This window comes from Camelus ferus, chromosome 10 (genome assembly GCF_009834535.1).
Source record: "Camelus ferus isolate YT-003-E chromosome 10, BCGSAC_Cfer_1.0, whole genome shotgun sequence".
Taxonomy (NCBI): domain Eukaryota; kingdom Metazoa; phylum Chordata; class Mammalia; order Artiodactyla; family Camelidae; genus Camelus; species Camelus ferus.
In genome coordinates this window covers 20,413,987-20,428,783 of record NC_045705.1, presented here as the reverse complement: position 1 = coordinate 20,428,783, position 14,797 = coordinate 20,413,987, and the positions used below count along the sequence as shown (strand labels likewise).

Here is a 14,797-nt window from a genome sequence, read left to right as displayed (position 1 = left end):
AAAGAAAATAAGGAAATATTCCAAATTAGAGGACACTAAAGAGACACACAAGGCAAACAATGCAATGTCTGATTTTTTAAATTGAGATACAGTTGATGTACAATATCATATAAGTTACAGGTGTATACCACAGTGATTCACAGTTTTTAAAGGCAAAACTCCATTTATAGTTATAAAATATTGGCTATATTTCCTGCTGTACAGTATACCCTTGTAGCTTACTTTATACATAATAGTTTGTACCTCCTAATCACTTATCCCTCTCTCCTCCCCTCTCTCCATTGGTAACTACTAGTTTGTTCTCTGTGAGTCTGTTTCCTTTTTGTTATATTCAATATTTTGTTTTACTGTTTTAGATTCCACATACAAGTGATATCATATAGTATTTGTCTTTCTCTGACTTATTTCACATAGTATAATACCCTCTAAGTACATCTATAATGTTGCAAATGGCAAAATTTTCATTCTTTTTTATGGCCGAATAGTATTCCACTGTATATATATTGCAATGTGTGATCTTGGATTGAATTCTGGTCAAGAAAAGTCAACAGTGAGACAACTGGCAAAATCTGAATTAAGTTTGTAAGTAAGCTACAAGTAAAAAGTTAAAAGCAAAACCAAAAAAAGGAAGTCCTTATTTTCCCTCCCTGTTCTTTTCCCATTAGAGTACTTTGCTTTTCTGGTTATCTATGTATTAGATTGTAACACCATGCTAGGGTCTATATTTTTGCTTCTTGGTGTATAACCAGCATCCAGCACAATACTTTACACTTTATAGGCACTAAATATTTCAAATGAAAGACTTAATCATGGGCCATATTACAATTTTCTATTTACATAATCTTTCACCAAGGTCTCCATCTACTGATGAACGGATACATAAAATGTGGTATATCTAAACAATGGAATATTTTGCAACAACAACAAAAATGAAGTGCTGATATATGCTGCAGCATAGATGAACCTTGAAAACATTATGCTAACTGAAAAAAAGCCAGTCAAAAAGGACCACATATTGCACGATTACATTCAGATGAGAAGTTTAGAATACACAAATCTGTAGAGACAAAAAGTCGACTTTGGGTTGCCTAGGGCTTAGAGGACTGGGGAGATTGGGGAAGGATGCCTGAAGGGTGCTGGGGAGCAGAAGTGGGGGTTCCTTGGGGAGATGTGGAAAATGTCCTAAAATTGTAGTGATGATGCACAATTGTAAATATATAAAAGCCATTGAACTGTACACTTCAAAAGGCTAAAATTCACGGCATGTAAATTATAGCTCAATACAGCTGTTTTTTGGAGGAAGGTATAGCTCAGTGGTACACTTTCAGCTCAGCATGCATGAGGTCCTGGGTTCAATCCCCTGTATCTCCATTGAAAATAAATAACAAATAAAATAAATAAATAAAATTTAAAAAAAGAGAGAGAACCACTGTTTAAAAAAAATGGTTGTTTCTGAAAAAAAAAAAAACTTTAACAGCTCTATCAAAATTTTTATTTCAATGCCTGATATTATGTAGTAATCTATGTCTGTGCCACAATGTATGGCACTGAAAACCACTTCATTATAGACTTTTGGAATCTTCTATTAATACTTCTGTTAAAACTAAACCCAGTTGACAACCTTACATTTGTCTAATAAAGATTTACAAACAGAAACAACTTTTATGATAGAGAAGAAGCTGCCAGCAATTTCAGCCAATACTGAGCTTTTAAGTAAGAGTAGGTTTGTGAGAGAGAACACTCTTTAAAATTAATTTTAGTCAGTCCTAATTCCTCTACTCTAAAGGCTCATTCAAGGGTCATCTCTTCCCAGACACCGTCCCTGAAGCCTCAGCTTAGGCTAAGTGCTCTCCTCTGGGTTCCCAAACAACCCTGCACACACTTCTACCCTAGTGCCTTCTTGAGACAAACTATTTTTCTCCTCCATTAAATGAAAAAATCATATTTTTATCACTTCCATAACCTTAGCACCTAGCACAGTGCCAGCACACAAAAAGAGCTCAACAAAAAATTGTTGCACTGTGAACTTGGACTTACTTAACTTGTGTAAGTCTGTTTTCTACTTATTAAATAGGAATTCCACCAAGTGTCTTATCTAAGAACACAGATTTAAGACATAAGAAACAAACTAGGAAATACATGTTGAAGCACTTGAAAAAAGGATGCAGCATCCATACACAATCTTCTATTATTATAAAGTATCCTATATAAAATACTACTTATTATTTTATGGGTCATTCTATGTACCTTAATTTTGTTACAGGAACTTTGATATTTCAGGGTTTAAAAAGGCAGGAGGGGGTGGGAATGCCCTAAACACAGACTGATAAGCCTGAATTGTTTACCATTAGATACCTTTCTATCAACTATTACAAACAGAAAAAGCGTCACTTATTTCAACAGCAATTAATGCTAAAAATTAGTGCTAAATTATTCAGTAAAGTAGCAAAGAATACAATTGCTATACAGATTGCCTTCCAGCCCACTTTCCTGTCTCTATGTTCTGAAATGACTCAGAACCACAGGCTAAAATTCTAAATTTAAAAAAAGAAGAAAAAGATATTTATGACCTGAATGTTACCACCACACCTCATAAATACAGCACCTTCTGCTGCTAAAACCTTTTATGCATTCAAGAGTGCTACGTGTTCTTGACAGAAACCATACTCAAGCAGCTGAATTTAGAACATGCTGACCTTGAGCAAATCAATGCCCTTAGCATGTACTTCTGGCTTATATCACTACAAGAGCTAGACAGCCTCACCATCTATAGTAGTCAACAATTTCTGGCCACTGTCCTCTGTCTATTTTAAGATATCCCTACTACGTTTCTGTGTAGCACAGTTCAAAGAAATAGAACAACACATGAACCTGTGTTTAAATGCAAATCGTTTACTTTGGAACTTGGGCTATGTGTGTTCCCACTGTGATTAGCTCAAAAAATATTTAACTTGGTATGTTTCCACTTCCTGCTTTCATTTTTTAAATACAATATATTTTTAACAAAGAGTAAAAAATCAGGTAAAAGACACTTACTTACTGCCTAATCAGGTTTATAAGTAACCTTAGTCAAAAACTAAGAATTGACAAAGTTCCAAACATAAATTGCAAATACTGAAAAATAATGGTTACCTGCTATTTTCACACAAAATTATACTAGACATTAAAACAGTACCTGATTAAGAACTATGCTACATTTTCACCAACCTACCATAATATTTACTAACTCTTCTAACTCTTGGATCCAACTGACATAAGATCTATTTTTTAATTTTTTTTAATCCAAGCAACATCAGCCAAAGTGCTAGCACTAGACTTTTTACAAATAAGGACCTCATATTTTTTTATTCTAAACACAGAACCTATAATTTAACAACTACATGGTTTCTGAAATTCAGGTAAATTACTTACTTGAAATTTGTACATAAAAACAAATTAGAAACTACCAGTACTTCGCAATTATTCATAGCTTTTTTCCATTCCCAAAAGTGGCTAATATTTGTGCAAAGGTCTACTGCTAAAAACCAGTATAATAAAATATTTAGTGTTTTAGACTGCTTTTTAAAGGATTTCCTTTACTCTCTTGAAACTTTTAATAAACAGATCATCTCAAGTATAAAAAATAAAGCTCTTTTTACTCTCATTCAGAATGTTTCAAATAAAGGAGTCTAGGTATTACACATAACTAAATCTGATGTGCCAAATAATGCAGGACCCAATATAATGAAGTCATTTACTAACAAGTGAACTAAATATAGAGTCCAAGCAGCTGGAGCCTGGGGGTTTATATAACATGCTAGCTGACTTCTAGAAGCCTGTAATAGAGAGTCTGTAGAGTACACAGGGAAGGGGAAAACAACGCTATTCTTCTCATGCTGTTAAATAAGATATTAAAAAATTTTCCAGAAAAAAATTAACTGAAAGCTGATTTACATTAAATTGAAAAAAAAAATTTGTTAGGAGCACAGAGGATGGAATAAATCTAATTACAGGAGGTATTAATTAAGACTAACTACCTGCCACAACTACAATACTTTTTAAATCTAAAAGATTTAAGATCAGTATCTAGCACTCTAATACTAAAAATTATACCATCAGGAATATCCTAAAGGGTAAATAAACTAGGCTATATTCCTAATTTCTAATATATAGTTTAGTAAACTTAATTATCACCAGTGACATAAACGTGAGTTTCCTTATGATAAGGTACTAATGGTAGGACATATGTTTGGAATTGATTTTTGTGGTAGTAAATTTCTCCTTTATCTTGTGTTGGGTACCAGCATCTATTAGCAAGAAGCGAATCCAGGGTGAGAGGAATAGAACAAAGGCAGGCGCAATACCAGAGAATAACTGCCCTTTGCTAGGCTTAAATTTATAATCCTCATGTTCTAACAATTTCCAACAACAAACTGCACGTGTTTACCTGTTTACTAACTTAATAATGGGCAGTATCAGCAGATCCTATATCTACCCACTGTATTGGGGCTCATGGGGCTCCAGAATACACTGACTACAAATTCGTTTGGGCTGAAATGAGAACAATTTCTCAAAATTAAAAGACTATGAACTCAAAAACATTTACGTACTCAAGAAGATATTCTGAATCTTGGTAATCATTAGCTAGCCATTAAGAGTACTGTACTCGAGGTTGGTATTATCTAATCAGAACATTGTATGTAGCACATGGAAATTATTTTCTTCTTTGAATTCTACCCATAGCACCAACACCAAAATAGCATTACCTATAGCATATGTGGAAAGAACTTGATAAAACTTGTTACAAAAACAGTGGCCTGAATATTCGTGGCAGCCACAGAAATGTGCTTAAATCTTAAAGAGTAACTTTTTGAATGTTTTAAAAAAGTTAGTTCTCTTAAGAAATGCCCAAAGATGTACACAAAAATTACTTTAAACCCTTTCTCAATATTTAGACATCTGCTTAACTATCATTAACCACTTATCATTCCTTCAGGTCTTCTATTAACAATAAAAATAACCAGATGTCTTTAGCATAGAACTTTGCAGTAGAAATTTCTATTCTGCTTGAGATTTTATGCCTAAATTTTAAGTCTTTTTAAAATCTCAAACCTAAAATGAACTTATCTTGATCTCTATTTCTCCAAAGCAGTCTTTTTCACCACATATATACACAAAATTATTTCACTTAGCAAAAATTCAACATTTATCATCAAATAAACAAAAAGTAGTTGTCACCTACCTGTAGTACCGAGATTGCAGATATGTTGAACAAACAGTCTTTGATACATGACTGGCCGACCCAAAGTCTATTACTTTAACCCTGTAGGGCTGCCGAACAGGATCCACCAACATAATATTCTCTGGTTTGAGGTCTGCGTGAATTAAACCAAGACTTTTCAATTTTTTCAGCGCAGTAGCCACTTGTTGAAGAATGGGTCGAATTACTTTTAGTGGCAGGGGACTGAACTTATTTTGTTTCAGAAAGTCATACAAGTTTTGTTCCAGCATCTCAAAGACTAAACAGGTATGGTTACGGTGCTGAAAGCACTCATAAGCTCGTACAAAGTTATATTCATCAGCATTTTCAGAACTGAGCCTTGCTAATATGCTCACTTCTATCTGGCCTTGACGTGCATAAGAAGGGTGGTTCTTCAAAATTTTGATTGCTACAATTTCATTTGTCCCTCTTTTCCAGCATTTGACTACCTGGCCAAAAGTACCTCGACCAAGAAAATCAAGGACTTCGTAAGTGTTTTTCATGGAGCATAAGACTTCATGCTGCACTAACTGATAGTCACCTTCTCCAGTGGTACAGTTCTGTTTTGTTCCTGTGGTAGCTGTCACAACTGTCACTGGATTTCCCATGTTGGTTTGCAACATTGCAGGAAGTATGGACAATTCATCGACAATCTGCATCGCGCTGCTATGATTATCCAGCTCCTCACTCTTGCGCTTCAATCCACATCGCTGGGGGCCGTCCGCGAAATGTAACCCGCGTCGCCACGCCCCGATCCGCGGCGCCACCACTTGAGCCTGCAGCGCAGGAGCTGCTATGGCCTTTGTAGCACCCGCGGTGTGTTTTAAAACAACAGCACTTGTCTGCAATGAAAGGTTGTGTCCTCGAGGTCTGCTAAACGGTATCTTTGTCTGAAAAGCACTACCCTTGGTGGGAGGATGAGAATTTCCAACGTTTCTACCATTCACATAAGTCCGTGGATAGTTTCTTTCCTGGAATATACAACTGCTTGGCTCTACTTTGAGTTTCTTCACACTACAAAAGGCACTTGACTGAGTTTGATAAATATACGGTGGGTAGACCAAGACTTGTGAGGCCATACCTACAAAAGTAAAAAAGAGCCATATTAGGTACAAATATTTTTTTTATTTTAAATCTCATGAAGAAAAAAGATTGTTAAGGGTCAAGTCCATAATTTGTAAAAACTAAACTCCATTAAAATTTTTCTTCCTCGGAGAAGATAAGCATTTTCATTTTAGTTAATTAGTGCTTCGGCTATTTTGAGTATTGAATGAAAGGATGGGAGTAAACAGTTGAGTACATTCATTTCATCAATAAATATTTACTGAGAAGGTACAATGGCCAAGATGTGCCCTAGTAACTGTGCAACCATTTCCCACCAAAAAGAAAAAGTATAGATCCTTAAACTGTATGCATTTGGTAAAAAAGTAAAGCATTCTATTACCAACTTAACATTTACGAACCGATGACCAAAAAGAAAATATATTATATAAAATACAGTCATATTCCTTAAGCCTAAAGCTCAAGAATTGCTTTGGGGGAAAAATATCAATTGTGTAAAAAGAAAAAAAAGTGTATAAGCCAGATATAAGTCCTTTTCATGATGTTCTCTTTACTTAATGCCCTTTTCCATATCTATCGTGGAACACTTGGCAAACTCCCTTACATTCAAATCAAAGTGACACAATACCTTCTTGATGAAGCCTTTCCTGAAATATACACACACTCACTACTCACCATCCAGGCAGTTGGGCATTTAATGCTCTCATAGAAGCTTCTATGTTTCTCTAATTAGCATTTGTGACATTACATGACATGACACTGTAATTGTCAGTGTATACACCAGTCTTTTCGCTCTAGACCTAAAACAAAGTGCCCAGAATAGAGAGCTGGTGTTCAATAAATGGTTGGTTGAATATATTTTAAAACATCTTCATTCTCCACAATTTAAAAGTCTGCATTATATTCTGGGCAGTCTCCCACTATTTTAACAAATCAAACATCAATTCTTTAACTCAAAAGCAACAGATTGCCTCCACAATATAGTATAGATAATATTTATAATAATGAGAGCTACCACCTCCTAAGCACTTACTATGCAACAATTTAATAAATACTTTATTTGCAGTATTTTAGTTAGTCCCAAATTGCTGTTAAGAAAACTAAAGCACAGAGGTAACTGGTCCAAGATTACACAGCTAGGGTGTAGTAAAGGGAACAGGAAAATACACTGTCCTCCAGGTAAATTTATGCCTCCTTCAACTTCCTAAACAATTCTTGTTACTACCTCCCACTTTCCTAAGTTGACCTGGCTTTGGTATGAAATCAGCTACAAAACCTTATCATACTAAGGTTTGATGTTCAATGTGTAAAGAGAAAATAGTAAGTTGAAATCCTGGCGTTCTAAGCCATTTTATCCATTTTCTTAAAATCTATTCTATACTTTTACTCAGAGGAGGTTTCAAAACTCCACCAATTTACCATCTTTTTAATGATACAAAGCCAAATCAAAAACTCCTAAACATATCAAGCTCATCCTCTAATTCACTTAAACTGTGAAGCTGCCCAACCTCACCATTAGTGATTTAACATTACCATGATTCTCCTTATTTCAAACCACTTCTGTGACCCACACCCCAAGAACACAGGATGACAGATGATGAAACTTACAAATAAAAATTTCTAAAATAGCTATCATAAATACACTCATGGATTTAAAGAAAAGCATGAATATAAACAGGAAAGACATGGCCATCATTTTAAAAATGGAACTGGTGAGTCTGGAGAACCCTGCATATCATACATAGATGGTAGGAAAGAAATTTGGCAATATCTAACAAAATTGCAAGTGGATATGCCCCCTGAGCAAGAATCAGGCAATTCAGATACAGTATAATAATATTCATGCAGCACTATGTGTAAAGAAACACAATACTGGAAATAACCTAAGCATCCATCCCAAAGGCACTGGTTAGATGCACTTTGATACATGACCAAGTATAGTCTTTAAAAAAAGAACAAAAACAATCTATTTACCTGGTTAGGTTATTCCCAAGATAATACTGTTACGTGAAAAAGGCACAATTCAGAAAAATGTGTACCTTACAACAGATATTATCATGTGTGTTTAATAAAAAAGGAGAATTACGTATGTATATGTTTGCACATACATTTAATATCTGTACATACATAAAGAAGCTGTAGGTTTCTTTGCCTTAGAGAAGAGTAACAAGAACAGTGGAGTTAATGAGAAAGATTTCACTGTACATCCTTTTTACCACCTTAACTTTTACTATGTAGTACTCGTTCAAAAAGTTTTTGAATTGTCTGGGAAGCCTATTAAAATATATACATTTCATGTTTCAAGATGAAATAATACTTCTGGGATATGCTTCACAATAACAGAGAAGAGAAAGTGGATGGCAATATAGATAAAATGAAATTAGCCATCAATTGTTCATCATAGGAGCTTGATAGTAAAAAGGAGTTCATTATACTATCCAGTCTACTTTTGAATATGTTTACATTTTTCCTTAATAAAAAGTTAAGTAAATATATATTTAAAAATCCAGAAAGATTCTGGTTCAGTAGGTCTGTGGTGAGGTTGAGGTATCTCGATGTATAAGCTCCCAAGGGCACACAGATTCACACTAACATCTGAGAACCAATGATTTAATTTGTATAAAAACCCCAGACAAATTCAAGTGCTACCCATCAGGGCCCTTAAGTCTCAAAACATCAGGATGAAGTCCTAGGGAATAAAACGCATACCACATTAAGCCAATCCATGCCATGTTAAATCAAGGTGTTATGTGAACAACACATGTTATGAGATCCAGGTTAAGTGACCCAGATATATTAAAGAAACTACTACAGTTTCTGAATCCAGCTTTTCTTTTCCAACATGCTAAGCTAGCGGACAAACAATTAACCCAAGGGTTCCAACCAGAGCCAACTAAAGGAAGCTTAGAAAAAGTAACTACCCCTCATCAACGGCTCTGTGGGACCAATCTCAAAGGGAACTTTAGAAAATAAACATGGCTGGGAATATCACATAATTTTCACAGCACATAAGAAGGGGATGATGCTGGAGATAGCTGCTATAACAGACCACAAGAAAAGAACTCTAAATTACTAATTAACTTGACTACTGTGACTCTGTGCCATAGGTATTAAGCCTTTCCCTTCTCCCACCCTCCATCAGGTAAACATCATGACCTGGTAAGAGTATCTCACACTCAGGTGTGATGGATTTTACACTGTATAGTTTTCCCAGAAACTGCTGTAGTTCATAGAGTCCAAAACACTGATTCAATACAATAGTACATATTTCCTATTTCTTTTCATTGCAATATATACTGTTATACCTCAACAGTTATATTTCATGACTTTGTCATTTGTTCTTACCAACTGACTAAGAAGTGAAGTTTTGAAAAACCACCCTTTTGTGAGCTGGGGCTGCCTACAGAATCACTGAGAGGACAGTGCAGACCTCTGTGAGAGCAACCATCAAGCTTCCATTCCTAAGCCTAATAATCTCAGGCACTTTAACTTTAATAGGTCTTATTTTTCCAGTCCTCTAAAATACTTTAAGACCCACCTGAATTCTATCCAAATTCTTCATATCTTTTTACAATTACAAAACAGCAATGTAACCAATATTGATACCCAAAGTATGGGTCTGACCACTGCTAACCATAAAGAGACATACTGCTTCTTTTTTCTTTCTTCCTACACATGCTATCAGGACTTCTGAAAAGGCAGGAGGGAGCAGATATAAAAATATCTTCACTATGTTATATTCAATATATTAACCAATAGGAAAATTCTGGATCATTTTCTGCCAAACATACACAGCCTGTGTGTTATTAGGTTCTTCTTTAAAATACCCTGTAACATCACAAATACATTTAATTAAAGGCAATAATGCCTTGCGTTCTCCTTACTCAACTTTCTTATTGTACTTGTTCAAATCTCAATTTTTAATTTTTCTCCTTAAAAATGTGGTAATATATACATATATAACATAAAATTTATCATTTTTAAGAGTACACATCAGTGGCATTAAAGTCATTCACACTGTTGTGCAACCATCACTATCATCCATCTCCAGAACTTTTTTCACCCTTCCAGAAGTAAAGTTCTACCCATTAAATAACTGTTCATTGTCCCCTCCTTCTAGCCCTTGGCAACTACCACTCTGCACTCTTCTCTATGAATCTGACTACTCTAGGTAGCTCATGTAAGTTTAATTATACAATATTTGTCCTTTTATGACTGGCTTATTCCACTTAGCATAATGCCCTCAAGGTTCATCCATGTTGCAGCGTGTGTCAGAATTTCCTTTCTTTTTAAAGCTAAGTAATATCCCATTGTATGTTTATGCCACATTTTGTTTATCTATTCAGCCATTGAAAGATACCTGGGTTGCTTCCACCTTTTGACTATTGTAAATAATGCTGCTGTGAACATGGATGTACAAACATCTCTGCAAGACCCTGTTTTCTTCTATGTATACACCTGGAAATGGAATTACTGGATTATATGGTAATTCTACTTTTAATTTGAGGAATCCCTGAACTGTTTTCCACAGCAGCTGCACCATTTTACACTCCAACCAGTAATGCACAAGAGTTCCAGTTTCTCCACGTTCTCGCCAATGCTTGTAATTTTCTTTTTTCTTCTTTATAGTATCCATCCTAATGGGTGTGAAGGGGTATCTCCTTGTGGTTTTCAAATCTCCATTTTAAATTCTTCAACAAACTGGCTGCACTAACACTTAAAGTTTGATATCATCAGTAGCTATAACATGTAAACTTTGTATTTTTTCATTTGAGTTACTGATGAATATTAAACATTACATTTAAGACTAAGCTCTATTAAAAAAAAAAAAGACAGCTCTATAGAAATCCATATGTTACCATTCCCAAATGATTACAGAATAATCCCCAGTTCTTTCACACCATCACTGGAAAATATAGAAATTATTAAATTACTAAAAACATCAAGTTTCAAATTAAGATACAAATATGAAAATGTGATCAGTATTAAAGATTTCTAAAGATCTACAAGAAGAAAAATGAAAATGACAAAACAAAAGCCTTTTTAAAACACAAGAAAAGGGTTGGGGTTTTGGGGTTTTTTTTGTTGTTGTTGTTGTTTTACCTAAAGAGAAGCTCAGGACACTAAAAGATTATGTCATAATAAACAGAAATAAAAGACCAAAGCATTAAATTTTTAGCCAGTACTCCCCAATTAAAAAAAAAATGTCAATACAAAAGCCACCTCAATGAATGTTACCTAAAGGAATATTTCCATTCAACTGGAATTCAGCAAACAGCTAGCTAGATTAGATCAAAGTAAACCACTGATTCTGTTACATAAAAATCCTGCATTAAGACTACTTTTCTGAACACACTTATCAACTTTTTTTCTAGGATATATTAAAATAAGTAGACACTGTGTAGTCCACTTTCAAAAGTGAATTTATTATCACTCTTTAAAGGCAGACAGAATAGAACAGGAAATGAAAATAAAGTTAAGACTGCTTTATCACGTAAAATGTACCAATGCACCTTTAACGTGACAGCTTCAAAGGTAAGAGCTAGAGAATTTCCTATGCGAAAACCATAATATCTTATGTTCTACACAGCTAGAATAATACAAAGTTCACTAATAGAATGATGTGTTTTCAGTCAAATTACAGAAGTACACATTACAGACTATAATTGCCTTTTGGCATGCTATGATTAACACCAGAGACAAGACTGAAAAGCACTATGTAAAAAATCAGCGAGCATGCTAAAAAAACAAAGAAAACAATGACACTACCACGACCACCACCACCACTACCAGACACACACACACACACACACACACACACACACACACACGCCAGTGCTTCTTGACCTACTACCAAGTCCCCATCCTATTCTGCCTTCATCTGGATCTAATCATCTCTCATAGCCATCTCTTTCTCACCACCTCAGACTCCAAGATCTGACCTGCCCCTGTCAACATAGTACTTCACATTCTGTCCTCAAAACATATATTCCTTTGACCTGCCATCTCTTTCTGATTATCTCCCACCACACAAACTCCCAATAATCCCTGCTAAATTTTAGTTCCTCTCCTGAGTAAAACAGATTGAAAAATAACACTTCTCTTATGTAAAACACAAAAATATTTTTTAAGGATGCTCAGGAGCAAAAGAACCCAAAATTCTAAATCTAAGTGGCTTTCAATCTTTTTCCCGACACATTTCAGGTACAATAAACTTTGACGAAGTGAAGCACTTTAGGGAAGATAGTATTAAAAAGCAAAACTTTTTAGAAGTAAAAGCACTTTTGGGAAGGTGGTTTTCATAAAATCATTTTTACATGCAAGTAATGTAATTTAGTCATTCTAAGAAAGAAGGTTTGCACATCACTAGAATGACTTTCAAAACTGCAGAATACCTTTTGGGAAACAACAGGATCATCTAGCTAGTGGGCCAGAGAAATGATGCTGCTTTTAAACCACTTTTTGCATTCCTCACAAAGCCTAGCACAGAGTTAAATAAATAAAGAAAGCCTCAAGCTATTCTATAGCCTCAAATCCTTTCACTTATTTTTTAACAGGATATTTATTGCAAACACCAGTTTTGTCAGAACTCTGATTTTTGTACAAGTGACTACGTCTTGAGATTCATAAGGTCTGACAATCAGATAGCTCAAAGAGATAGAATGAAGTCTTCAAGGGGACTTAATTTAGTTTCTATAATCTAGTTTCATGTAAATAATAGATTGTTCCAACTTGGTTTATCCGCAGACTTAAAGATTTTGCTTTCATAAATATACTTAGAAAAGGTTTCACTTTTTCCATTTTTACAATATTTTCAGGCACATGAATATTTTCAGGCACAAAGAATATTAAGACATCGATAAAGTTTCATTCCAAATCATTTTTATGATATAAGGATACCATCATAATCAATATCAGAACTTCATTTCCGTTTCAACCGAAAATCTGTCAAAACATTTTACTGAGGGAAAAAGGGACTTTTTAAGACCTTTAAAACTAAAAGATAAAGTATCAAACATAGAGAATGTTAAAAACAAACTCCACACTATTTTACTTACAGAGTGACTGATCAAAGCCATGAATTACATGTTTGTTATTAATCGCTTTATCTTAAATTATCTCATAAGTATAGCTTTAAATTAATATTAGTTTGCTGTGCATACTGTCTAAAAAACCAGAAATAATTACAGTGATGCCAAAAACGGAAACCTTTAGCCAAAAGCTGTATTATTTGGGCTGAAATTAAAATTTCTGCTAATTGACCTAATTTTCAACTTATTTTTCAAATGGTGAATTAATAATCTATGAAAGTTGTATCAAATTCACCTTTCTAATGTCTCATGGCTACATCCTCTATGACTATTAAATAATGTTTTTAATTTATTTTAATTCTATCTTTACTATATGTATCTCTGACAACAGATGGTTGGCCTCGTTCTCAGAGTTACAAGTTTCAAGTTTAAAGATTCAATTACTCAAGGGAAAAGAAAACAAAGCCTAGGTTCCTTCATTAGTATCCAAACTTTAATCTGTGACAAAATACACATGAACCTACCAGTGTTCTTCCTGGCAACATTAAAGAAAGAGATCGTGTTTTGTGAAATGGAAGAATTGCTATTTAATACAATGGAAAACTCATAAACTTTCATAATCAAAGTTAGTTTATCCAAAATTTAGTCAGTCCTTAACTTGTTCTTTAACACTTATAAACCACAAAGGTAAAGCAGTTTATAACTCCTTTATATCCTATATGCACTGAACAGATAACTATATGCTTCACTTTGCTATGGTTACCCACTTCACCCTACCCCATCTGAAAATAGAGCTCTTCACTGATTAAAAAAACAAAAACAAAGAACCCCACAACCATCTCATTAGTGATTTCCCAAATTTTAATGATATAAAAATTTACCATGAGAAGTTTATAATGTTCTATTTGTCCCTCACCACATTTAAACAATTTCATACCAACACGGTCTAATTAGTCTCCAACTGAGGTGCTAGAATTTTCTTTAAGAAGATAAACATCTTTTATCTTTTGCTTTCTGTTTAAAACTGATGTTACACTTTTTAACAAATCATAAACTTCTGAAAGACTTTCTTTAAACAAAGCACAAACTATAAGATGAGATTGAAAAATATGACTTAATTAAAAATGTAAAATTTTTTATTTATCAAATGGTACCAGAAATAAAGATAAGCCACAGATACAGGGAAGATACTGGCAACATACATAACTGACAAAAGATCTAAAAAAGTCATACTGTGGCAAAACACAGTAGAACAACAGGCAGAAGGTGTAAGTAGGCAAATTCACAGATAATGAAATACAAGCCAAAAGATATTTTTAAAAATTCTCAACTTCACTAGTAATAAGGAAATATTAATTAAAACTATAGTAAGATGCCATTTTAAACCCATCAAGGCTGACAAAAAATAGGACAAAACCCAGTGCTGAAGAGGAGTAGAGCAACAGAGACTTTTACAGACCACGTA

The 14,797-nt window shown here is 34.2% G+C and overlaps 1 protein-coding gene across 6 annotated transcripts in view; it reads right to left on the bottom strand.

Moving 5' to 3' along the window:
- Nucleotides 1-14,797, bottom strand: part of HIPK3 (homeodomain interacting protein kinase 3) — an 80,610-nt gene that overhangs the window by 48,651 nt on the left and 17,162 nt on the right. For all 6 annotated transcript variants that reach the window (XM_032488431.1, XM_032488435.1, XM_032488434.1 and 3 more), the window contains exon 2: nt 5,222-6,320. In XM_032488431.1, the coding sequence (XP_032344322.1) occupies nt 5,222-6,318 (1,097 nt within the window). In that variant the 5' untranslated portion in view covers nt 6,319-6,320. The remainder of the gene's footprint in view (nt 1-5,221; nt 6,321-14,797) is intronic.